A 26,172-nucleotide genomic window follows, 5' to 3' on the forward strand; every position below is an offset into this window, starting at 1 on the left:
CTGAGGGCTGTGTACGGCTAGAGCTGCATTTCCCACCCTAGGCTTATACTCGAGTCAATAAGTTTTCCCAGGTTTTTGTGGTAGAATTAGGTGCCTCGGCTTATATTCGGGTCGACTTATACTCGAGTATATACGGTATTAGTCCCCACCTCGCTGTGTTTTTTATTTTTTATATAAAGGGATTGCTCCTAGGATGTAGAATGAAGGTCCTGTTTCAGAGGTGCACATAAATCCCACTGCAACAGCTATTCCACACGCAGCGGATTTGCGAATATCGCAGCAGTGGGAATGTGACTTAAGATGTCCACAGTCGTTATCTCAAATCCACCGATTGTGTACAGAGATGCGGCATTGTACGGACATTGGTCACACTATCGATCACGTCCGTCTGAAGTAAGCTGCCGGGCTCATACACACTCCCGAAAAAGGGTGGAGGTACACCTGCTTTTGACTCGTCACAACACCCCCGTGACCGCCCACAAACGCTCCTTGATTTTCAATCACACTACGTTCCAAGTCATCACTGCGACCAGTCACTAATGAATGTGCAGCACAAAAAATATTGCTTAGATGTGCAAAAATGGACAATGTCCACTTCTGAAACTGTCCCCAGGTCATTACCTAGCAATTTACAGAATGACTTATTTATTATGTTTTCTATGTTGAATTCATTACACTCTTAACCTCATTTTATCTCATATTTCCGCTATGAAGTCTTGTTTTGTTTATTGGGTAACTTGTTCGTTTCTTTTCCTCTCCCCTCACAGTATTATTAATGGCTTTGCATTACCTCTGAAAGCTGAGCATAAGCAATTCCTTGTGAAAGTACTGATTCCTCTGCATACTGTCAGGAGCTTATCCCTCTTCCATGCACAGGTAAGGTTTATTCAGTGTCCAGAAGGAATATAGACCGTAAATATATATATACAGGTTGACACCAGATGGTCTACAGTCAATATAGGTTGACAGGGTCAAAAGGTCAACAGTTAAATAGTCGACGTGGACTTTGGTTAACATTAAATGGTTGACATGGACTTGGGTCGACAGGCTCAATAAAGTTGACATGCTAATGGTCAGCACACAAAAAAAGGTTGACACATGGTTTTTCATGATGGTTAGGCGCTTGCAGAAAGGTTAGGCTGCCAGAGGGGATTGTCAGTTAGGCGTTTGCCAGAGGGTTAGGGTTAGGCACTTGGGGGAGGATTAGGCTGCCAGAGGGGATGGTTAGGGTTAGGCATTTGGCAGAGGGCTAGGATTAGGCTGCCGGAGGGGATGGTTAGGGTTTTGCATTAGGCAGAGGGTTAGGGTTAGGCACTTGGGGGAGGATTAGGCTGCCGGAGGGGATGATTAGGGTTAGGCATTTGGCAGAGGGTTACAGTTAGGCACTTGAGGGAGGATTAGGCTGCCGGAGGGGATAGTTAGGCTTTTGGCAGAGGGTTGTTGTTAGGCACTTGGGGGAGAATTAGGCTGCTGGAGAGGATGGTTAGGCATTTGGCAGAGAGGTAGGGTTAGGCACTTGGAGGATTAGGCTGCCGGAGGGGATGATTAGGGTTAGGCACTTGGGGGAGGATTAGGCAGCTGGAGGGGATGGTTACGGTTAAGCATTTGGCAGAGGGTTAGGCTTTGGAGGGGATGGTTACGGTTAGGCCAGTGGTTCTCACAATGTGCACCCTTGTCGGGGTGCCTTGGATTGGTGGTCCAGGACCAAGTCAAAATAATTTATGGACAATGTAATAGGCTAAATTTCTCAATAACAAACTTTTGGCCTAGGGGTGCCGTGAAACAAATTCTGATACTCTAGGGCGCCGTTTTTCAAAAATATTTGGGAACCACTGGGTTAGGCATTTGGCAGACGGTTAGGCTGTGGAAGGGGATGGTGAGTGTTAGTTACTAGGTGGAGGATTAGGGTTAGTCTGTGGAAGGGGATGGTTAGGGTTAGGCACTTGGGGGAGGGTTGGGCTGTAGAAGGGAATGGTTAGTGTTAGGTATCAGGTTAGGCACTAGCGGGGAGGATTAGGCTTAGGCTGTGGAAGGGGATGGTTAGGGTTAGGCACTTGGGGGAGGGTTGGGCTGTAGAAGGGATTGGTTAGTGTTAGGTATCAGGTTAGGCACTAGCGGGGAGGATTAGGGTTAGTCTGTGGAAGGGGATGGTTAGGGTTAGGCACTTGTGGGAGGGTTGGGCTGTAGAAGGGAATGGTTAGTGTTAGGTATCAGGTTAGGCACTAGCGGGGAGGATTAGGGTTAGTCTGTGGAAGGGGATGGTTAGGGTTAGGCACTTGGGGGAGGGTTGGGCTGTAGAAGGGAATGGTTAGTGTTAGGTACCAGGTTAGGCACTAGCGGGGAGGATTAGGGTTAGTCTGTGGAAGGGGATGGTTAGGGTTAGGCACTTGGGGGAGGGTTGGGCTGTAGAAGGGAATGGTTAGTGTTAGGTATCAGGTTAGGCACTAGCGGGGAGGATTAGGGTTAGTCTGTGGAAGGGGATGGTTAGGGTTAGGCACTTGGGGGAGGGTTGGGCTGTAGAAGGGAATGGTTAGTGTTAGGTACCAGGTTAGGCACTAGCGGGGAGGATTAGGGTTAGGCTGTGGAAGGGGATGGTTAGGGTTAGGCACTTGGGGGAGGGTTGGGCTGTAGAAGGGAATGGTTAGTTTTAGGTATCAGGTTAGGCACTAGCGGGGAGGATTAGGCTGTGGAAGGGGATGGTTAGGGTTAGGCACTTGGGGGAGGGTTGGGCTGTAGAAGGGAATGGTTAGTGTTAGGTATCAGGTTAGGCACTAGCGGGGAGGATTAGGGTTAGGCTGTGGAAGGGGATGGTTAGGGTTAGGCACTTGGGGGAGGGTTGGGCTGTAGAAGGGAATGGTTAGTGTTAGGTATCAGGTTAGGCACTAGCGGGGAGGATTAGGGTTAGTCTGTGGAAGGGGATGGTTAGGGTTAGGCACTTGGAGGGTTGGGCTGTAGAAGGGAATGATTAGTGTTAGGTACCAGGTTAGGCACTAGCGGGGAGGATTAGGGTTAGTCTGTGGAAGGGGACGGTTAGGGTTAGGCACTTGGGGGAGGGTTGGGCTGTAGAAGGGAATGGTTAGTGTTAGGTATCAGGTTAGGCACTAGCGGGGAGGATTAGGGTTAGTCTGTGGAAGGGGATGGTTAGGGTTAGGCACTTGGGGGAGGGTTGGGCTGTAGAAGGGAATGGTTAGTGTTAGGTACCAGGTTAGGCACTAGCGGGGAGGATTAGGGTTAGGCTGTGGAAGGGGATGGTTAGGGTTAGGCACTTGGGGGAGGGTTGGGCTGTAGAAGGGAATGGTTAGTTTTAGGTATCAGGTTAGGGTTAGGCACTAGCGGGGAGGATTAGGGTTAGTCTGTGGAAGGGGATGGTTAGGGTTAGGCACTTGGGGGAGGGTTGGGCTGTAGAAGGGAATGGTTAGTGTTAGGTATCAGGTTAGGCACTAGCGGGGAGGATTAGGCTTAGGCTGTGGAAGGGGATGGTTAGGGTTAGGCACTTGGGGGAGGGTTGGGCTGTAGAAGGGAATGGTTAGTGTTAGGTATCAGGTTAGGCACTAGCGGGGAGGATTAAGGTTAGGCTGTGGAAGGGGATGGTTAGGGTTAGGCACTTGGGGGAGGGTTGGGCTGTAGAAGGGAATGGTTAGTGTTAGGTATCAGGTTAGGCACTAGCGGGGAGGATTAGGGTTAGTCTGTGGAAGGGGATGGTTAGGGTTAGGCACTTGGGGGAGGGTTGGGCTGTAGAAGGGAATGGTTAGTGTTAGGTATCAGGTTAGGCACTAGCGGGGAGGATTAGGGTTAGTCTGTGGAAGGGGATGGTTAGGGTTAGGCACTTGGGGGAGGGTTGGGCTGTAGAAGGGAATGGTTAGTGTTAGGTACCAGGTTAGGCACTAGCGGGGAGGATTAGGGTTAGGCTGTGGAAGGGGATGGTTAGGGTTAGGCACTTGGGGGAGGGTTGGGCTGTAGAAGGGAATGGTTAGTTTTAGGTATCAGGTTAGGGTTAGGCACTAGCGGGGAGGATTAGGGTTAGTCTGTGGAAGGGGATGGTTAGGGTTAGGCACTTGGGGGAGGGTTGGGCTGTAGAAGGGAATGGTTAGTGTTAGGTATCAGGTTAGGCACTAGCGGGGAGGATTAGGGTTAGTCTGTGGAAGGGGATGGTTAGGGTTAGGCACTTGGGGGAGGGTTGGGCTGTAGAAGGGAATGATTAGTGTTAGGTACCAGGTTAGGCACTAGCGGGGAGGATTAGGGTTAGTCTGTGGAAGGGGACGGTTAGGGTTAGGCACTTGGGGGAGGGTTGGGCTGTAGAAGGGAATGGTTAGTGTTAGGTATCAGGTTAGGGTTAGGCACTAGGGGGGAGGATTAGGGTTCAAATTACACACAAAATGTGTCAACCTGAATCCATGTTGCCCATTTAACTGTCGACCTTTAGACTCGGTCAACATATCCACTGTTGACCTATCGACTTTTTATCTAGACTCGCTCGTTCTTTTAATCCACACCCAGTTTATTCGGCGATCGCTGCTATTTTATGTAGTGCATATTTTTTTTCTGCTCATGCCAGCTTATAGCCTAACTCCGGTGAATGAAGTGGCTCTGAAGGTGGGTCTGTATGATGTGGAATGCCTAGCAATGCGAGCATTGGTTTTGAGTTACATTTCAAGATCTTAAACACGCTCATCAGCTACTGTGTTTTCTCCCATTTTTTCTTGTGGTTCTGTATTATTAAACACATTAAAAAAAAAAAAACAGTGATCTGTTCTCCACCTATGCCCTGATGTCCTGGCCTTGCTGGTGAACATGACGGGAATACTGCTTTGCCATGCTTATATCTAAATGCAATTGTGTAATCGCTTTTAGCATAATTTAAGAATTCACAGCTGAATAAACAGCATCATTTCAGAGCGAGACCATTGGAATCACTCTGGAATCTTTGAATTTTCTCAGAGGTTTCTGATTTGCTCAGGAATTAAAACGGTAATCCGTTTCCATGCTGTATTAAAGTATTCTTGGTAATTTTATACAGGGCCACAAATATCTGGAATGCGTGGTAATGTCAGCTGTCTGTAACTTTTCTACTTTGTCTTTTTTTTTTTTTTTCCTTTCGCAGCTGGCATATTGTATAGTACAGTTTCTGGAAAAAGACCCTTCCCTCACAGAACCAGTGAGTATTGCTAACGGACATCTGTCAATGACATTTGCTTTTCCTAGTCTGTGGGTAACTGTAACATTTTATTGTTTGTTTACTTATTAGGTTATTAGAGGACTGATGAAGTTCTGGCCAAAGACCTGTAGTCAAAAAGAGGTGAGTTGTAATACACTGCAAATCTTTACACTCTCTGTGATGACCCATCTGTATGTTATAGCTTACCTTACTATCACATACTAGTGCACCCTGACCACTTTCCAAATCTCCACTGGTTCTGGTCTTCCCATTAGACTGCAAGCTCTCTCAGGAGCCGGGTCGTCCTGCTATTTTGTCTACCATGTGTATACCGTCTTTCTGTATGCCCAGTTTCTCCCTACTGTCCAATGCTGCGGAGCGCTGTGGGGCATGCTGCTAATCCTGGTAAAGGAAGTAGCCAAGTGAGTGCCGCTGTGCCCTAAACCTAATTAGTATGGGTATACCACATAGAGCAGGTGTCTGTGATTTTCCCTCCAGTAACGCTTTCCGGACTGGGTTTGAGGCTTTTGCACTAAATCGCAGAACTGTGTCCGTAAGTGTTGCCTTACTTTGGCACGTGGGTGTGCAAGACAGAAGTTACATTTATCCTTTTTTGATGCCACCTTGTTATAGTGGGCCTGATTCAGCGGTGGACACAAATCGGCTCGGTGCTGTGTCTGTGGTCGCAGCAGATCTGAGAAGATATGCATATTCCGCAGGAGCCATCTTTAGTGAAAAGACGCCCACCGGCGACTACTTAGATCTGATGCTCGCGTCCATAGATGCAGCATAAGGGTTGCTCAGAATGACCGTTGTAACTGAGATGCCGGAGCCACACACAGGGGCAGATTTATTAAGCTTGGTGAAGTGATAAAGTGGAAGGTGATAAAGGACCAGCCAATCAGATCCTTACTGCCATGTCACAGGCTGGGTTTGAAAATTACTGGCTGGTCCATTATCACCTTCCACTTTATCACTTTACCAAGCTTAAATAAATCTGCCCCACAGTCACTAGCTGCAACTCTCTCCAAACCCCCCCACCACACACACACACACACATACACATGCCCCACCACATCCCACGCTCACACACATACACCCCAAAACTGGTTGTGACACGCTTGCATTGTAGAAGTCACTCCCAGTTACTTCCCCCAAACAGTCGCTGGCTGTCCATCAGAGTGCGAGTGAAGCAACAAAGACATATGCACAGAACTGAAGCCATTGGCCAGTAGTAATCACATCGAAAATACATCCACCACTGAATCAAGCCCATTGATTATCGTGCAGAGAAATGCTGAACATGTGACAATGAAATTTTCCTCTGGAGGTTTGATGATAAAAGTTGCTTGGGTCTGGAATAGACAGATGACGTCCTCTGTCATTGGCGGCAGCCCCTTGCTTTGGGGATCAGAGTTGATTGCAAAGCAACAGTGAAATGATCCTACCAAATGAACACACTAATACACATAGTAAAGGAGAGTTATCTAAAAATGAATGTCCCCCCTTAAAGCTTGGTAGTATGTCGAGCAATAAATGAATCCTATTAATTGCGTTATACAGAAACACAGTGCACCCTTACAGTGCGCTAGGTGCCTGGATAGTTGGGATGGAGGCAGTAGACGGTCATGGAGATCAGCCTGTTATTCTCCAACATTGCAGTTCTCTAGGCTCGCTATATATTTCCAAATCCAGCATTGTGTCTTTCCTTGGCAGTCACAACAATGCGAGTCCAGCAATGTATGGATCCTAGCTCTCGGTGATGATGAACGACTGGTACAATTCCATGTGTAGGGAAGCACAGTACGGTGGTGTGTTATTTATTCATGCATCTTCAAAGTCGTCTTAGTCACATGCCAGACTACTTGCATACTAAATATGTTGCACCAAAGGGGAATATTGTGGCCATTGCACAGCACTTAACGTACTGCCCATTAGTAATGTCTGTGAGTGCTGATTCTGCTCGGAACACCGGAGATAACAGTGTGCTAACTTTGTGTCCTCTGTTTCCAGGTCATGTTTCTTGGAGAGCTGGAAGAGATTTTGGATGTCATTGAACCTTCACAATTTGTCAAAATCCAGGAGCCTTTGTTTAAACAGATATCCAAGTGTGTTTCCAGCCCTCATTTCCAGGTGAGCGGGTACTGTTGATAGGTGATTAAAGCACAGGTGATTAGCCTTACGAGATCATAGATAGAGCTTTGTTTCTTCTAGTGTTTAGCTTACTTGCTTTTCAATATTTATTAGATTTTCTCGTGTGAGCCACTGCTGCCCTTCTCCTTCCATGAGCTATACTGTTCAGTAACAGTGTGAGAGGCAGATCTAAATGTGGGAACAGCTTCTACAGCTAGGATGCTCCCATCCTAAATTTCTGTTCACATTTTAAATCCCCCCCCCCCTAATGTGTCTGTATAATTTCCATTTTGGATGACATTTTAAAACCGGAATGCATTTCTGTAGAAATGAAATGATTACATTTTCCTAATTCAACTACATTAAGAAATGGGAAGATAGAACTTTCTTCAAGGTCACTGTGCGAGTGTGTGACATTCACTGAATATTCTCTCAATAACTATTACCTCCTTTCTATTGACCAGGTATTTTTACTACCCCAATCACTCCATTTTACAGAAACTCTAAACAGTCTTTTCCAAGTGTCAGGACAGCTGGGGCTAAGCGCACAGGACCCAGGAAGTTTGGGAGTTAATCTAGAACCTCTTTCATTTTTCATTCTGCTACTAGCTGGAGAACTATGCAATTCCACACATCAGCTTGCCATGTGTCCAGAGCACTGATTGGTTGCTGACCTGGACCCCTTACACACCACATATGTTGGAAGTGTGGAACTTCAAAATCCTCCTGACCTTGATGATGAGGAAGCGTGGGTGCTACTGTGTAATTTAGACCCCCCCCCCCCCCCCCCTTTAAAATCTTGACAAATAAGCAGGCAAGTAAAGCTATATAACAAGGTTGATTACCTTGTAATGGGAACTGACAGGGTAAAACTTAGGTATTTTCTGTGTTACATAGAAGTTTGGTTGGTAAACCTGAGTAAGATTATAGAAACGCCCTCTGGAGAGACTGCCAGGTTTACATTTCAATTAATGTTCTTTCATTTTAGGTATACCTTAACTTTTCTGTTGAAGGTCATTTTAAACTTGTAGTAGAAGATAGTAAGACACACTTGATATAATAGCAGGGACCCAATCCATTCCGGTTTCCTATTATTAGTAACCTGTGATCTAGATCCACAGGCCAGGACCCCCATTACTGCCTGCATAGTGCCTTGTGGAGATCTGTACAGGCGTTTGTATAGCCGTCTATAGAAACACATTTCTCACTTCACTTCTTCAAATTTGTTATGGTACAAGAATCCACCTAGAAATATTAACCTAGCGTCATACAACTGGAATACTTGATGGCATTTGAAAAGTATCTCCTGGAGGTGTCAGATGTTGATTGTCAGATTCCACCATTGGTCTGAATGTGAAATGAAAAAGCGGACAAAATCCCCCTATTTGAGATCCCCTTCACCTCAGAATTGTTGTTTATTATGTTAACAGTTCTCAAAAGCAGAGTAACCGCATCATCCATCATTTCTTTTTCATTATGGAAATATTTAATTGTGTGTTAACTAGAGTTTTGTTCAGATTGCACATACATTTATTCCTGGGAACCACTGGCTGGAGTGAATAGTGTGCTTTGGGTAATGGAAAATATTTACTACATAAAAGATCTTCTACTGAAGTAGAGAACATGTGGGGGCACAGAGCTTTTCTGTTTGCACAGATACCTCCTTCCCATCCGATTTGTAAGTGTATACACCCAGATTTTGTAATCTTTCCCTGGAATATCAGTCTGGGAATATTTGCAAGCTAAACTGCATGGTAGGAAGAGTGGAAATGTTACTAATTTTTTGTATTGCCCCTTTAAATTCTTTTTTGTCCCATCAAAAGTGTAGTCCAAAGTCTTTTCCTCTATCTCTGAGGATGAGGGAATAATTTCATCCCACTCTGTTGTTAAACTGTTTTATATTATGTTGTTAGTACTGGGTAAGATTATTTAACACCCCAGCATTGCAGTCACAATAATTTACTAACACTTAGTACCCCAGCGCATATATCACCACTGCATACCTGGGTTCTCACTGCTTACATCACCACTGCACACCTGGATCCTCACTGCTTATATCACCACTGCACGCCTGGGTTCTCACTGCTTACATCACCACTGCACACCTGGATCCTCACTGCTTACATCACCACTGCACACCTGGATCCTCACTGCTTACATCACCACTGCACACCTGGTTCCTCACTGCTTACATCACCACTGCACACCTGGATCCTCACTGCTTACATCACCACTGCACACCTGGGTTCTCACTGCTTACATCACCACTGCACACCTGGTTCCTCACTGCTTACATCACCACTGCACGCCTGGGTCCTCATCACCGCTGCACGCCTGGGTCCTCACTGCTTATATCACCTCTGCATGCCTGGGTCTTCACTGCATGCCTGGGTCCTCACTGCTTATATCACCTCTGCATGCCTGGGTCCTCACTGCTTATATCACCTCTGCATGCCTGGGTCTTCACTGCATACATTACCACTGCATGCCTGGGTTTTCACGGCTTACATCACCACTGCACTCCTGGGTCATCACTGCTTACAGTACATCACCACTGCACTCCTGAGTGCTCACAGCTTACATCATCACTGCATGTTTGGGTCCTCACAGATTACATCACCACTGCACGCCTGGATCCTCACTGCATACTTCACCACTGTACATCTGGGTCCTCACTGCATACTTCACCACTGCATGCCTGGGTCCTCATTGCTTACATCACCACTGCGCACCTGGGTCCTCACTGCTTACATCACCACTGGACGCCTGGATCCTCACTGCATACTTCACCACTGCACACCTGGGTACTCACTGCTTACATCACCACTGCACACCTGGGTCCTCACTGCAGAGTAAAGCAAAAACACTGTAGTTCCAGCTAAGACCTTTTTCTCTAACGTCCTAGTGGATGCTGGGGACTCCGTCAGGACCATGGGGGATTAGCGGCTCCGCAGGAGACAGGGCACAAAAAGTAAGCTTTTAGGATCACATGGTGTGTACTGGCTCCTCCCCCTATGACCCTCCTCCAAGCCTCAGTTAGGTTTTTGTGCCCGTCCGAGCAGGGTGCAATCTAGGTGGCTCTCTTAAAGAGTTGCTTAGAAAAAGTTTTTAGGTTCTTTATTTTCAGTGAGTCCTGCTGGCAACAGGCTCACTGCTACGAGGGACTTAGGGGAGAGAAGTGAACTCACCTGCGTGCAGGATGGATTGACTTCTTAGGCTACTGGACACCATTAGCTCCAGAGGGAGTCGGAACACAGGTCTCGCCCTGGGGTTCGTCCCGGAGCCGCGCCGCCGACCCCCCTTGCAGATGCTGAAGATTGAAGAGGTCCGGAACCAGGCGGCAGAAGACTTTCAGTCTTCATCAGGTAGCGCACAGCACTGCAGCTGTGCGCCATTGTTGTCAGCACACTTCACACAGCGGTCACGGAGGGTGCAGGGCGCGGGGGGGGGGCGCCCTGGGCAGCAATGTATAATACCTGTATGGCGAAAAATACATCACATATAGCCCTTGAGGCTATATGGATGTATTTAACCCCTGCCAGATATCACAAACTCCGGAGAAGAAGCCCGCCGAAAAGGGGGCGGGGCCTATTCTCCTCAGCACACAGCGCCATTTTCCCTCACAGAAATGCTGGTGGGAAGGCTCCCATGCTCTCCCCTGCACTGCACTACAGAAACAGGGTTAAAACAGAGAGGGGGGGCACTGATTTGGCGATATGAATATATATTAAATGCTATAAGGGAGGAACACTTATATAAAGGTTGTCCCTGTATAATTATAGCGTTTTGGTGTGTGCTGGCAAACTCTCCCTCTGTCTCCCCAAAGGGCTAGTGGGTCCTGTCCTCTATCAGAGCATTCCCTATGTGTGTGCTGTATGTCGGTACGTGTGTCGACATGTATGAGGAAAATGTTGGTGAGGAGGCGGAGCAAATTGCCTGTAATGGTGATGTCACTCTCTAGGGAGTCGACACCGGAATGGATGGCTTATTTATGGAATTACGTGATAATGTCAACACGCTGCAAGCCGGTTGACGACATGAGACGGCCGGCGATCAAATTAGTACCTGTCCAGGCGTCTCAAACACCGTCAGGGGCTGTAAAACGCCCATTTACCTCAGTCGGTCGACACAGACCCAGACACGGACACTGATTTCAGTGTCGACGGTGAAGAAACAAACGTATTTTCCTTTAGGGCCACACGTTAAGGGCAATGAAGGAGGTGTTACATATTTCTGATACTACAAGTACCACAAAAAAGGGTATTATGTGGGATGTGAAAAAACTACCTGTAGTTTTTCCTGAATCAGATAAATTAAATGAAGTGTGTGATGATGCGTGGGTTTCCCCCGATAGAAAATTATTGGCGGTATACCCTTTCCCGCCAGAAGTTAGGGCGCGTTGGGAAACACCCCTTAGGGTGGATAAGGCGCTCACATGCTTATCAGAACAAGTGGCGGTACCATCTACAGATAGGGCCGTACTTAAGGAGCCAGCTGATAGGAGGCTGGAAAATATCCTAAAAAGTATACACACACATGCTGGTGTTATACTGCGACCAGCGATCGCCTCAGCCTGGATGTGCAGAGCTGAGGTGGCTTGGTCGGATTCCCTGACTAAAAATGTTGATACCCTTGACAGGGACAGTATTTTATTGACTATAGAGCATTTAAAGGATGCATTTCTATATATGCGAGATGCGCAGAGGGATATTTGCACTCTGGCATCAAGAGTAAATGCGATGTCCATATCTGCAAGAAGATGTTTATGGACACGACAGTGGTCAGGTGATGCAGATTCCAAACGGCACAAAGATGTATTGCCGTATAAAGGGGAGGAGTTATTTGGGGTCGGTCCATGGGACCTGGTGGCCACGGCAACTGCTGGAAAATCCACCGTTTTTTACCCTAAGTCACATCTCTGCAGAAAAAGACACCGTCTTTTCAGCCTCAGTCCTTTCGTCCCTATAAGAGTCATATCTGCCCAGGGATAGAGGAAAGGGAAGAAGACTGCAGCAGGCAGCCCATTCCCAGGAACAGAAGCCCTCCACCGCTTCTACCAAGTTCTCAGCATGACGCTAGGACCGTACAGGACCCCTGGATCCTACAAGTAGTATCCAAGGGGTACAGATTGGAATGTCGAGACGTTTCCCCCTCGCAGGTTCCTGTAGTCTGCTGTACCAATGTCTCCCTCCGACAGGGAGGCAGTATTGAAAACAATTCACAAGCTGTATTCCCAGCAGGTGATAATAAAATTACCCCTCCTACAACAGGGAAAGGGGTATTATTCCACACTATATTGTGGTACTGAAGCCAGAAGGCTAGGTGAGACCTATTCTAAATCTGAAATATTTGAACACTTACAAAGGTTCAAATCCAGATGGAGTCACTCAGAGCAGTGATAGCGAACCGGGAAGAAGGGGACTATATGGTGTCCCGGGACATCAGGGATGCTTACCTCCATGTCCCAAAATTTGCCTTTCTCACCAAGGGTATCTCAGGTTCGTGGTACAGAACTGTCACTATCAGTTTCAGACGATGCCGTTGGATTGTCCAAGGCACCCCGGGTCCTTACCAAGGTAATGACCGAAATGAGGATTCGTCTTCAAAGAAAATGGACGACCTCCTGATAAGAACAAGGTCCAGAGAACAGTTGGAGGTCGGAGTAGCACTATCTCAAGTAGTTCTACGACAACACGGGTGGATTCTAAATATTCCAAAACCGCAGTTGTTCCGACGACACGTCTGCTGGTCCTAGGGATGATTCTGGACACAGTCCAGAAAAAGGTGTTTCTCCCAGAGGAGAAAGCCAGGGAGTTATCCGAGCTAATCGGGATCCTCCTAAAACCAGGAAAAGTGTCAGTGCATCATTGCACAAGAGTCCTGGTAAAAATGGTGGCTTATTACGAAGCGATTCCATTCGGCAGATTTCACGCAAGAACTCTTCAGTGGGATCTGCTGGACAAATGGTCCGGATCGCATCTTCAGATGCATCAGCGGATAACCCTATTTCTCTATCGTCCTAAGTGGATGCTGGGGTTCCTGAAAGGACCATGGGGAATAGCGGCTCCGCAGGAGACAGGGCACAAAAAAGTAAAGCTTTACTAGGTCAGGTGGTGTGCACTGGCTCCTCCCCCTATGACCCTCCTCCAGACTCCAGTTAGATTTTGTGCCCGAACGAGAAGGGTGCAATCTAGGTGGCTCTCCTAAAGAGCTGCTTAGAGAAAGTTTAGTTTAGGTTTTTTTCTTTACAGTGAGTCCTGCTGGCAACAGGATCACTGCAACGTGGGACTTAGGGGGAAAGTAGTAAACTCACCTGCATGCAGAGTGGATTTGCTGCTTGGCTACTGGACACCATTAGCTCCAGAGGGATCGAACACAGGCCCAGCCGTGGAGTCCGGTCCCGGAGCCGCGCCGCCGACCCCCTTGCAGATGCTGAAGCGTGAAGAGGTCCGGAAACCGGCGGCTGAAGACTCCTCAGTCTTCATAAGGTAGCGCACAGCACTGCAGCTGTGCGCCATTTTCCTCTCAGCACACTTCACTGGGCAGTCACTGAGGGTGCAGAGCGCTGGGGGGGGGCGCTCTGAGAGGCAAATATAAACCTTATACAAGGCTAAAAATACCTCACATATAGCCCATAGGGGCTATATGGAGATATTTAACCCCTGCCTGACTGGAAAAATAGCGGGAGAAGAACCCGCCGAAAAAGGGGCGGGGCCTATCTCCTCAGCACACGGCGCCATTTTCTGTCACAGCTCCGCTGGTCAGAACGGCTCCCAGGTCTCTCCCCTGCACTGCACTACAGAAACAGGGTAAAACAGAGAGGGGGGGCACATTAATGGCTATATATATATATATTAAAGCAGCTATAAGGGAGCACTTAATATAAGGATATCCCTTGTATATATAGCGCTTTGTGGTGTGTGCTGGCAGACTCTCCCTCTGTCTCCCCAAAAGGGCTAGTGGGTCCTGTCTTCATTAGAGCATTCCCTGTGAGTTTGCGGTGTGTGTCGGTACGTGGTGTCGACATGTATGAGGACGATATTGGTGTGGAGGCGGAGCAATTGCCAAATATGCAGATGTCACCCCCCAGGGGGTCGACACCAGAATGGATGCCTTTATTTGTGGAATTACGTGATGGTTTATCTTCCCTTAAACAGTCAGTTGAGGACATGAGGCGGCCGGACAATCAATTAATGCCTGTCCAGGCGCCTCAAACACCGTCAGGGGCTGTAAAACGCCCTTTGCCTCAGTCGGTCGACACAGACCCAGACACGGGCACTGATTCCAGTGACGACGGTAGAAATTCAAACGTATTTTCCAGTAGGGCCACACGTTATATGATTTTGGCAATGAAGGAGACGTTACATTTAGCTGATACTACAGATACCGTAAAACAGGGTATTATGTATGGTGTGAAAAAACTACAAACAGTTTTTCCTGAATCAGAAGAATTAAATGACGTGTGTGATGAAGCGTGGGTTGCTCCTGATAAAAAGTTGATAATTTCAAAAAAGTTATTGGCATTATACCCTTTCCCGCCAGAGGTTAGGGCGCGCTGGGAAACACCCCCTAAGGTGGACAAGGCGCTCACACGCTTATCCAAACAAGTGGCGTTACCCTCTCCTGAGACGGCCGCACTTAAGGATCCATCAGATAGAAAGATGGAAGTTATTCAAAAGAATATATACACACATGCAGGTGTTATACTACGACCAGCTATAGCAACTGCCTGGATGTGCAGTGCTGGAGTAGTTTGGTCAGAATCCCTGATTGAAAATATTGATACCCTAGATAGGGACAATGTTTTACTGTCGTTAGAACAAATAAAGGATGCATTTATCTATATGCGTGATGCACAGAGGGATATTTGCACACTGGCATCTCGGGTGAGTGCTATGTCCATTTCAGCCAGAAGAGCCTTATGGACACGACAGTGGACAGGCGATGCGGATTCAAAACGTCACATGGAGGTTTTGCCGTATAAAGGGGAGGAGTTATTTGGAGTTGGTCTATCAGACTTGGTGGCCACGGCTACTGCCGGGAAATCCACTTTTTTACCTCAAGTCACTCCCCAACAGAGAAAGGCACCGACCTTTCAACCGCAGCCTTTTCGCTCCTACAAAAATAAGAGAGCAAAGGGCTTGTCGTACCTGCCACGAGGCAGAGGAAGAGGGAAGAGACACCAACAGGCAGCTCCTTCCCAGGAACAGAAGCCCTCCCCGGCTCCTGCAAAAACCTCAGCATGACGCTGGGGCCTCTCAAGCGGACTCGGGGACAGTGGGGGGCCGTCTCAAAAATTACAGCGCGCAGTGGGCTCACTCGCAGGTAGACCCCTGGATCCTGCAGATAATATCTCAGGGGTACAGGTTGGAATTAGAGACGGATCCTCCTCATCGTTTCCTGAAGTCTGCCTTACCAACCGTCTCTTCCGAAAGGGAGAGGGTGTTGGAAGCCATTCACAAGCTGTACGCTCAGCAGGTGATAGTCAAAGTACCCCTATTACAACAAGGAAAGGGGTATTATTCCACTCTATTTGTGGTACCGAAGCCGGATGGCTCGGTAAGGCCTATTCTAAATCTGAAGTCCTTGAACCTCTACATAAAAAAGTTCAAGTTCAAGATGGAGTCACTCAGAGCAGTGATAGCGAACCTGGAAGAAGGGGACTTTATGGTATCCTTGGACATCAAGGATGCGTATCTACACGTTCCGATTTACCCCGCACACCAGGGGTACCTCAGGTTCATTGTTCAAAACTGTCACTATCAGTTTCAGACGCTGCCGTTCGGATTGTCCACGGCGCCTCGGGTCTTTACCAAGGTAATGGCCGAGATGATGATTCTTCTTCGAAGAAAAGGCGTATTAGTTATCCCATACTTGGACGATCTCCTAATAAGGGCAAGGTCCAGAGAACAGCTGGAGACAGCTTTAGCACTATCTCAAGAGGTGCTAAGACAACACGGGTGGATTCTGAATATTCCAAAATCCCATTTAATCCCGACAACTCGTCTGCTGTTCCTAGGAATGATTCTGGACACGGTTCAGAAAAAGGTTTTCCTTCCAGAGGAAAAAGCCAAGGAGTTATCCGATCTGGTCAGGAACCTCCTAAAACCAGGAAAAGTGTCAGTACATCAATGCACAAGAGTCCTGGGAAAAATGGTGGCTTCTTACGAAGCAATTCCATTCGGCAGATTCCATGCAAGAATATTCCAAAGGGATCTGTTGGACAAATGGTCAGGGTCGCATCTGCAGATGCACCTGCGAATAACCCTGTCACCAAAGACAAGGGTGTCACTTCTGTGGTGGTTGCAGAAGGCTCACCTATTAGAAGGCCGCAGATTCGGCATTCAGGATTGGATCCTGGTGACCACGGACGCCAGCCTGAGAGGCTGGGGAGCAGTCACACAAGGAAGAAACTTCCAGGGAGTATGGACGAGTCTGGAAAAGTCTCTTCACATAAACATTCTGGAACTAAGAGCAATCTACAATGCTCTAAGCCAGGCGGAACTTCTCCTGCAAGGAAAGCCGGTGTTGATTCAGTCGGACAACATCACGGCGGTCGCCCATGTAAACAGGCAGGGCGGCACAAGAAGCAGGAGTGCAATGGCAGAAGCTGCCAAGATTCTTCGCTGGGCGGAGAATCACGTGATAGCACTGTCAGCAGTGTTCATCCCGGGCGTGGACAACTGGGAAGCAGACTTCCTCAGCAGACACGATCTTCATCCGGGAGAGTGGGGTCTACATCCAGAAGTCTTCAACATGTTAATAGACCGTTGGGAAAGACCAATTGTAGACATGATGGCGTCTCGCCTCAACAAGAAACTGGACAAATATTGCGCCAGGTCAAGAGATCCACAGGCAATAGCTGTGGACGCACTGGTAACTCCTTGGGTGTACCAGTCAGTGTATGTGTTTCCTCCTCTGCCGCTCATACCAAAGGTATTGAAGATCATACGGCAAAGAAGAGTAAGAACAATACTAGTGGTTCCGGATTGGCCGAGAAGGACTTGGTATCCGGAACTTCAAGAGATGCTCACGGACGAACCGTGGCCTCTACCTCTGAGAAGGGACCTGCTACAGCAGGGTCCCTGTCTTTTTCAAGACTTACCGCGGCTGCGTTTGACGGCATGGCGGTTGAACGCCAGATCCTAAAAGGGAAAGGCATTCCAGAAGAAGTCATTCCTACCTTGATTAAGGCACGGAAGGAAGTCACCGTGAAACATTATCACCGCATTTGGCGAAAATATGTAGCGTGGTGCGAGGATCGGAGGGTTCCGACGGAGGATTTCCAACTGGGTCGTTTCCTACATTTCCTGCAATCAGGATTATCTATGGGTCTCAAATTGGGATCCATTAAGGTTCAAATTTCGGCCCTGTCAATATTCTTCCAAAAAGAATTGGCCTCTGTCCCTGAGGTCCAGACTTTTGTCAAGGGAGTACTGCATATACAGCCTCCTGTGGTGCCTCCGGTGGCACCGTGGGATCTAAATGTAGTTTTAGATTTCCTCAAATCCCATTGGTTTGAACCATTGAAAAAGGTGGATTTGAAATATCTCACATTGAAAGTGACTATGTTACTAGCCCTGGCCTCTGCCAGGAGAGTATCTGAATTGGCGGCTTTATCTTTTAAAAGTCCTTATCTAATCTTCCATTCGGATAGGGCAGAACTGCGGACTCGTCCGCATTTTCTCCCTAAAGTGGTATCAGCATTTCATCTGAACCAACCTATTGTGGTGCCTGCGGCCACTAGCGACTTGGAGGACTCCAAGTTGTTGGACGTTGTCAGAGCCTTAAAAATATACATTGCAAGGACGGCTGGAGTCAGAAAATCTGACTCGCTGTTTATATTGTATGCACCCAACAAGTTGGGCGCACCTGCTTCTAAGCAGTCGATTGCTCGTTGGATTTGTAACACAATTCAACTTGCACATTCTGTGGCAGGCCTGCCACAGCCTAAAACTGTAAAAGCCCACTCCACAAGGAAGGTGGGCTCATCTTGGGCGGCTGCCCGAGGGGTCTCGGCATTACAACTCTGCCGAGCAGCTACGTGGTCGGGGGAGAACACGTTTGTAAAATTTTACAAATTTGATACCCTGGCAAAGGAGGACCTGGAGTTCTCTCATTCGGTGCTGCAGAGTCATCCGCACTCTCCCGCCCGTTTGGGAGCTTTGGTATAATCCCCATGGTCCTTTCAGGAACCCCAGCATCCACTTAGGACGATAGAGAAAATAAGAATTTACTTACCGATAATTCTATTTCTCGGAGTCCGTAGTGGATGCTGGGCGCCCATCCCAAGTGCGGATTATCTGCAATACTTGTACATAGTTATTGTTAACTAATTCGGGTTATTGTTAAGGAGCCATCTTTAAGAGGCCCTTTCTGTTGTCATACTGTTAACTGGGTTTAGATCACAAGTTGTACGGTGTGATTGGTGTGGCTGGTATGAGTCTTACCCGGGATTCAAAATGCCTCCCTTATTGTGTATGCTCGTCCGGGCACAGTACCTAACTGGAGTCTGGAGGAGGGTCATAGGGGGAGGAGCCAGTGCACACCACCTGACCTAGTAAAGCTTTACTTTTTTGTGCCCTGTCTCCTGCGGAGCCGCTATTCCCCATGGTCCTTTCAGGAACCCCAGCATCCACTACGGACTCCGAGAAATAGAATTATCGGTAAGTAAATTCTTATTATCCAAGGACAAGGGTGTCTCTCCTGTGGTGATTACAGAGTGCTCATCTTCTAGAGGGCCGTAGATTCGGCATTCAGGATTGGATGCTGGTGACCACGGAAGCCAGCCTGAGAGGCTGGGGAGCAGTCACACAGGGAAAAAATTTCCAGGGAGTGTGATCAAGTCTGGAGAATTTTCTCCACATAAATATACTGGAGCTAAGAGCAAATTTATAATGCTCTAAACTTAGCAAGACCTCTGCTTCAAGGTCCGCCGGTATTGATCCAGTGGGATAACATCACGGCAGTCGCCCACGTAAACAGAAAGGGCGGCACAAGAAGCAGGAGGGCAGTGGCAAAACTGCAAGGATTTTTCGCTAGGCGGAAAATCATGTGATAGCACTGTCAGCAGTGTTCATTCCGGGAGTGGACGACTGGGAAGCAGACTTCCTCAGCAGGCACGACCTCCACCCGGGAGAGTGGGAACTTCATAGGGAAGTTTTCCGCATGATTGTGAACCGTTGGGAAAGACCAAAGGTGGACATGATGGCGTCCCGCCCGAACAAAAAACGGGACAGGTATTGCGCCAGGTCACGAGACCTTCAGGCGATAGCTGTGGATGTCCTGGTAACACCGTGGGTGTAACAGTCGGTGTATGTGTTCCCTCCTCTGCTTCTCATAACCAAGGTATTGAGAATTATAAGACGTAGAGGAGTAAGAACTATACTCGTGGCTCCGGATTGGCCAAGAGGGACTTGGTACCCGGAACTTCAAGAGATGCTCACAGAGGACTAATGGCCTCAGGAGCTAAGAAGGGACTTGCTTCAGCAAGTACCATGTCTGTTCCAAGACTTACCGCGGCTGCGTTTGACGGCATGGCGGTTGAACGCCGGATTCTAAGGGAAAAGGCATTCCGGAAGAGGTCATACCTACCCTGGTCAAAGCCAGGAAGGAGGTGACCGCACAACGTTATCACCACATGTGGTGAAAATATGTTGCGTGGGTGAGGCCAGGAAGGCCCCACGAAGAAATTTCAACTAGGTCGATTTCTGCACTTCCTGAAAACAGGAGTGTCTATGAGCCTCAAATTGGGGTCCATTAAGGTTCAAGTTTCGGCCCTGTAGATTTTCTTCCAGAAAGAATTGGCTTCAGTTCCTGAAGTCCAGACATTTGTCAAGGGAGTATTGCATATACAGCCCCTTTTGTGCCTCCAGTGGCACCGTGGGATCTCAAAGTAGTGTTGGGATTCCTCAAATCATATTGGTTTGAACCGCTCAAATCTGTGGATTTGAAATATCTCACATGGAAAGTGACCATGCTGTTGGCCCTGGCCTCGGCCAGGCGATTGTCAGAATTGGCGGCTTTGTCTTACAAAAGCCCATATTTGATTTTCCATTCGGACGGGGCAGAACTGGGACTCGTCCCCAGTTTCTTCCTAAGGTGGTGTCAGCGTTTCACCTGAAACAACCTATTGTGGTGCCTGCGGCTACTAGGGACTTGGAGGACTCCAAGTTGCTAGACGTTATCAGGGCCCTGAAAATATATATATATATATATATATATATATAATTCCAGGACGGCTGGAGTCAGAAAGTCTGACTTGCTGTTTATATTGTATGCACCCAAAAAGCTGGGTGCTCCTGCTTCTAAGCAGACTATTGCTCGTTGGATTTGTAGTACAATTCAACTTGCACATTCTGTGGCAGGCCTGCCACAGCCAAAATCTGTAAATGCCCATTCCACAAGGAAGGTGGGCTCATCTTGGGCGGCTGCCCGAGGGGTCTCGGCTTTACAACTTTGCCGAGCAGCTACGTGGTCAGGCGGGAACACGTTTGTAAAATTCTACAAATTTGATACCCTGGCTGAGGAGGACCTGGAGTTCTCTCATTCGGTGCTGCAGAGTCATCCGCACTCTCCCGCCCGTTTGGGAGCTTTGGTATAATCCCCATGGTCCTGACGGAGTCCCCAGCATCCACTAGGACGTTAGAGAAAATAAGATTTTACTTACCGATAAATCTATTTCTCATAGTCCGTAGTGGATGCTGGGCGCCCATCCCAAGTGCGGATTGTCTGCATTACTTGTACATAATTATTGTTACAAAAATCGGGTTATTATTGTTGTGGGCCATCTTTTCAGAGGCTCCTTCGTTGTTATCATACTGTTAACTGGGTTCAAATCACAGGTTGTACGGTGTGATTGGTGTGGCTGGTATGAGTCTTACCCGGGATTCAAGATCCTTCCTTATTGTGTACGCTCGTCCGGGCACAGTACCTAACTGAGGCTTGGAGGAGGGTCATAGGGGGAGGAGCCAGTACACACCATGTGATCCTAAAAGCTTACTTTTTGTGCCCTGTCTCCTGCGGAGCCGCTAATCCCCCATGGTCCTGACGGAGTCCCCAGCATCCACTACGGACTATGAGAAATAGATTTATCGGTAAGTAAAATCTTATTTTTTTCTTTTGGTTTCCTTTTTTAAAGGTGGCAGAACGAGCTTTATACTATTGGAACAACGAATACATCATGAGTTTAATAGAGGAGAATTCAAATGTGATCCTTCCCATAATGTTCGCAAGCCTGTACAGGATTTCTAAAGAACACTGGAATCCGTAAGTAGAGATCTGTATCTATAAGTTTTCATTATCTGCAATCTTGCTGCATGGTCAGGTACCTGAGTTTATAATGCAGATAGTAAGGAATGGCAGACGCAATACTGCAATCACGTAGGGACCTGTGTTCCCTCAGGAACTCTCCTTAAGTTCCCATCCATAAAGGCGCCATGTAGCGTATACTCGCATCAACCACTTAGTTCTTGACTACATAGCACGGTTAGCACTCATAGGAACTAATTCTGAGTCGCATGCAAGCGCCAATGTTCCCATAGGTCAGCAAGTATATTCGTGACTGCGCATGTGCAAAAACTGAAGATCCCTACAGCTCTTGCGTTACACAGAGTACACACACACAGGTGCAGTTGTGTTTTTGGTCAGACGGTATCAGAAATGCGATGGGCGTCCCTGGCGGTAACTGGGCGGTGGCTAGTAGTGTAAAAATGTCCCAACAGCGGATACCTATTATGGGAGTGTTGCTGGTTTGTTAGTGACAGCAGTTGCAATAGAAGGCCGTGGTCAGGCATGGATACTGCATCTGCCAGTAAAGCTGGTGCAAGTTTTGATGATTACATCTATGGATGCACTAAAAGTAGGCGTGTCTGTCCTTTCACATTCAAGTGCCGGATGTACACAAGGGAAGGTGTGTGTGCAAACTCACAGACGACTCCGAATCAGCCCTATGGAGCGCATTGCGCATAACCAGCCAAGCTTTCTGCTTCCATTGTGGAAACGCCTTGTACTTTGGTGGTGTCCTAAAAGTATAAAGGGAAAGTCAATTTAAATGGTTCATGATTTTTAAAACTTATTTTATTTAAGTGCTCTTTTTCTGCTAAAGTTAAACCAATCATTTTCATGTAGAAGTAACGTGTATTTTAAGACTGATTGCTTGTAAATGTCACATGGAGGCAAGAGCATGCATTCCAACTGGATTCCTCTTCTCCCACCAGGGCAATCGTGGCTCTCGTCTACAACGTGTTGAAAGCGTTTATGGAGATGAACAGCACCTTATTCGATGAACTGACAGCCACTTACAAGTCAGATCGCCAGCGGTAACTCTTTATAGCTTCTTCTTGTCATCCGCACGGAAGGCTCCTGTCCTGGCTGCTTTCTGTGCTGTGATGACGCCTTTTGTTTGGACCCTTGCTGTCATAATACACATTAGTTGACATGTATTCTAATCTGTAAACTGTGGGCTAATAAGGATAACCGTTAATCCCCTTGAAATATCTGGATTTCTTCAATATTTCATTTGGGAAAGAATTTCACTTGACATAACAATTGCTAAAATGTTTTAAAATCTTAACCTCTTGTATACAATTAACTGCTTATTGCATGTATTGCTTGTCTATACCTGTCTGCTGAAATATCCACCTATAGGCCTCTTGTTCTGATCCGCATCCATTTGGTGATCACATAATAATGGTGGTCATTCCGAGTTGTTCGCTCGCTAGCTGCTTTTAGCAGCCGTTCAAACGCTATGCCGCCGCCCTCTGGGAGTGTATTTTAGCTTCGCAGAAGTGCGAACGAAAGGATCGCAGAGCGGCTACATAATAATTTTGTGCAATTTCAGAGTAGCTGCAGACCTACTCAGCGCTTGCGATCACTTCAGATCATTCAGTTCCTGTTTTGACGTCACGAACACGCCCTGCGTTCGCCCAGCCACGCCTGCGTTTTTATCTGGCACGGCTGCGTTTTTCCGCTCACTCCCTGAAAACGGTCAGTTGCCACCCAGAAACGCCCAGTTCCTGTCAATCACTGCGGCCAGCAGTGCGACTGAAAAGCTTTGCTAGACCTTGTGTGAAACGACATCGTTCGTTGTAATAGTACGACGCGCGTGCGCATTGCGCCACATACGCATGCGCAGAAGTGCCGTTTTTTTGCCTGATCACTGCGACCGAAATCTGCTTGCGAACAACTCGGAATGACCCCCAATGTTCAGGAGATACCGCAGTGTGTTTGTATACAATGGTGATAGGCTATTTTTAATATTTCTTACTAAAACATTTAAAAGGGTTTATTATTAGAAAAGTGGCCATTTTCCATCTTCTGTGTAGCTTCTCTAGTGTTAAAGAAACAGTGTAGATGGGTTTGGTATTTTCTGTCTACATGAGAAAATCTTCATCGTGTCAGCATTCCCATGTCAACACTGTTGATATTCTGGCCATGTCAGCATTTCAACGGTGTGTGTGTGTTTTAAGGCAAGCCTAATGTTTATGTCAACATTTCATATGTTGCCATTCTGTCCATGACAACGTTTTCCAGGTGCCGACACTTTAGCAATGTTGACGTCATAACATGGTGAAATGGCGAACGTCGTCTCTGTGACAGCATACCGTGTAGAATACTAAATTAGCAATCAGATTGGTAACCAATATTGGGAAAGGGAGCAGTAACACTGACTATAATCATGGCATGTTTTGCTGAATTGCTTTCTTAATTTGACCACAGATTCGACAACTTGAGTGATCAGACCAAAAAAAAAAAAGTGCACCGAAAGCCCTTCCATTAACCCTCTGGATAAACCAAGCAACTGATCAAAGAATGGTTGCTATAATGCACGGCGAATCAATATATGTCCCTGCAGCTACTGTGGACATGCTACATGCTGGGATGTGTAGTTCCTCAGCTTCTGGAGGGCCACATGTTAAATACTCCTGATGTTATGTCATTTTCTCTCACACACCCCTATCAATACAATTTTTATGCTTTCATTTTTACACCGATTCCTTTTGAACAACTAATTGTTTGCAGCCGTTGTTTTTTTTATCTCTGTGGGATATTCTATATTAAATTAGCTCTTTAACACCTTAATGCTTGCGTTCCGTTTTTTTCCATTAATTTCTGTTGTTTTCCATTTGCATATTATACTCCTCATATGCATATGTTTGCATTTACTCCCTCTAGCGGCTTTATGTTTTAATTACAGTGTTGCTCATCTACAGTTTTTGCTAATTCAGGTGTTTGTTTGCATGGCAACAACAAGCACAGCCGGCACTTGTATGCGTTGCATCTCTGTCCAGTTTAATGCCCCTCGGTGGTAATGATGAAATCGCTTGAGAGGAAGTGTTGTTGTTCTCTATATCCTATTGGGATTAAATGGTCAACAGTACATGCCAAAACTGTGTGTACGTGACATGTAACATGCAGAGAAATGAAGCATGGGCTAAACTAATCTGACAGAGGAGGTGTCCTCTGCCAAACCCATAGATATTGTTAATTGTTACACATGAGCTTGTGTAAGGAGATATTATCCCAAGGAGTAGAACAATGACGTACTGTCAGGAGAATAGAGGACACTGCTGAATATCACAGAAGAGGATTCCAGGAAAGTAATCTAGATAAAGTAATTTGATGGGGCACGGTGTTAACGAGTTTTTACTTTTATAGAGGATTCTTGTTATAATGGTGATGTATTTTTATCAGTAGACCATAGCAGATCATACCCTCAAGCAAAATGGTTACAGCGTAGATTGCTTGGGGTCATTAGTAGTCATCAGTATACATAATGAAGTGACGTTCTCATCTTCTCCAGGTTTGAGAGATTCGGTGCTGCCTTGTCCAGAATCCGAGTGTCGGTTTCTAAGAGCCAAAAATGTTATAATAATATGGTATCTGCTACTAAATGGTGGATTATACGCATAGCCCCCTCTTTATTTCCATGCAGACATTACGTGCTTTTATTTACATTCTGCTCGTCTTTCTCATACTTTTCATTTACATGCAGCTAATCACTCTTATAGACATTATACAACACTTCATTTTCATGTCACTACTTCAGTCCACATTATATACCTTCTCCTTCGTCACCTCCATGCTCCTGTACTCGCCATCACATACACTCTCTGGAATCTTTCACTACAGAATCAGCCCCATAGAGCACATTGCTCAAGACACTGGAGTTTGGGAATACTATGTTATGTGAGAACCGTTTGGAGCCGGTTTGGGGGGAAACAACAATGGGGATAAAAATAATGTTAAAAAAAAAAAAAAAGAGCAGACGGGATGGGCCAAGTGGTTCTTATCTGCCGTCAAATTCTATGTTTCTATGTAAACAGAATCCCGGGAGCATCTTTTCTATGCACCGTGTTGTGACTGTATGGACAGTGAAACACTAGGGTTCAATTACCAACATTAAATTTGGTGCTCAATGTGTTTGCTGAGGTTCATTGTAGACAGTTACTGATCTAACTTACATTAGCGGATACAGCACATTTTAGCTCAAAATGCAGCTTTAGTAAATTAATATTCATATTGCACTGCAGCTAAGTGCTACAGGCAATGCCCAATTGCACCATGGAACAAAATAAATATATTCGGCTCAGCAGGATGCAAGGGCTATGTGAATCTGTATGGGCCAGAATTTAGGGGATCGTGTGTAAAAGAACCTTGCCACTTACACAGATGGGTGGTCTTCAGTATGCCGGCGACCAGCATACCGGCAACGGGAGCCCGACACCCGGCATACCGACACTTATTCTGCCTCGTGGGGGTCCACGACCCTCCTGGAGGGAGAATAAAATAGTGTGGCGCGCCACCGTGCCCGTAGCGTGGCGAGCGCTGCGAGCCCGCAAGGGGCTCATTTGCGCTCGCCACGCTGTCAGTAAGCCGGCGGC

General features: G+C 46.9%; 1 protein-coding gene across 11 annotated transcripts in view; it reads left to right on the forward strand.

Moving 5' to 3' along the window:
* Window positions 1–26,172, forward strand: part of PPP2R5E (protein phosphatase 2 regulatory subunit B'epsilon) — a 211,828-nt gene that overhangs the window by 168,692 nt on the left and 16,964 nt on the right. For 4 of the 11 annotated variants that reach the window (XM_063947249.1, XM_063947248.1, XM_063947247.1 and 1 more), the window contains exons 8-13: window positions 768–876; window positions 5,102–5,155; window positions 5,246–5,296; window positions 7,169–7,288; window positions 21,429–21,556; window positions 22,507–22,608. In XM_063947249.1, coding sequence (XP_063803319.1) covers window positions 768–876; window positions 5,102–5,155; window positions 5,246–5,296; window positions 7,169–7,288; window positions 21,429–21,556; window positions 22,507–22,608 — 564 coding nt within the window. Of the gene's footprint in view, window positions 1–767; window positions 877–5,101; window positions 5,156–5,245; window positions 5,297–7,168; window positions 7,289–21,428; window positions 21,557–22,506; window positions 22,609–24,007; window positions 24,371–26,172 lie in introns of those variants that run through there. The other 7 variants (XM_063947252.1, XM_063947253.1, XM_063947251.1 and 4 more) reach the window with 7 other exon arrangements.

This window comes from Pseudophryne corroboree, chromosome 12 (genome assembly GCF_028390025.1).
Source record: "Pseudophryne corroboree isolate aPseCor3 chromosome 12, aPseCor3.hap2, whole genome shotgun sequence".
NCBI classification, from domain to species: Eukaryota; Metazoa; Chordata; class Amphibia; order Anura; family Myobatrachidae; genus Pseudophryne; species Pseudophryne corroboree.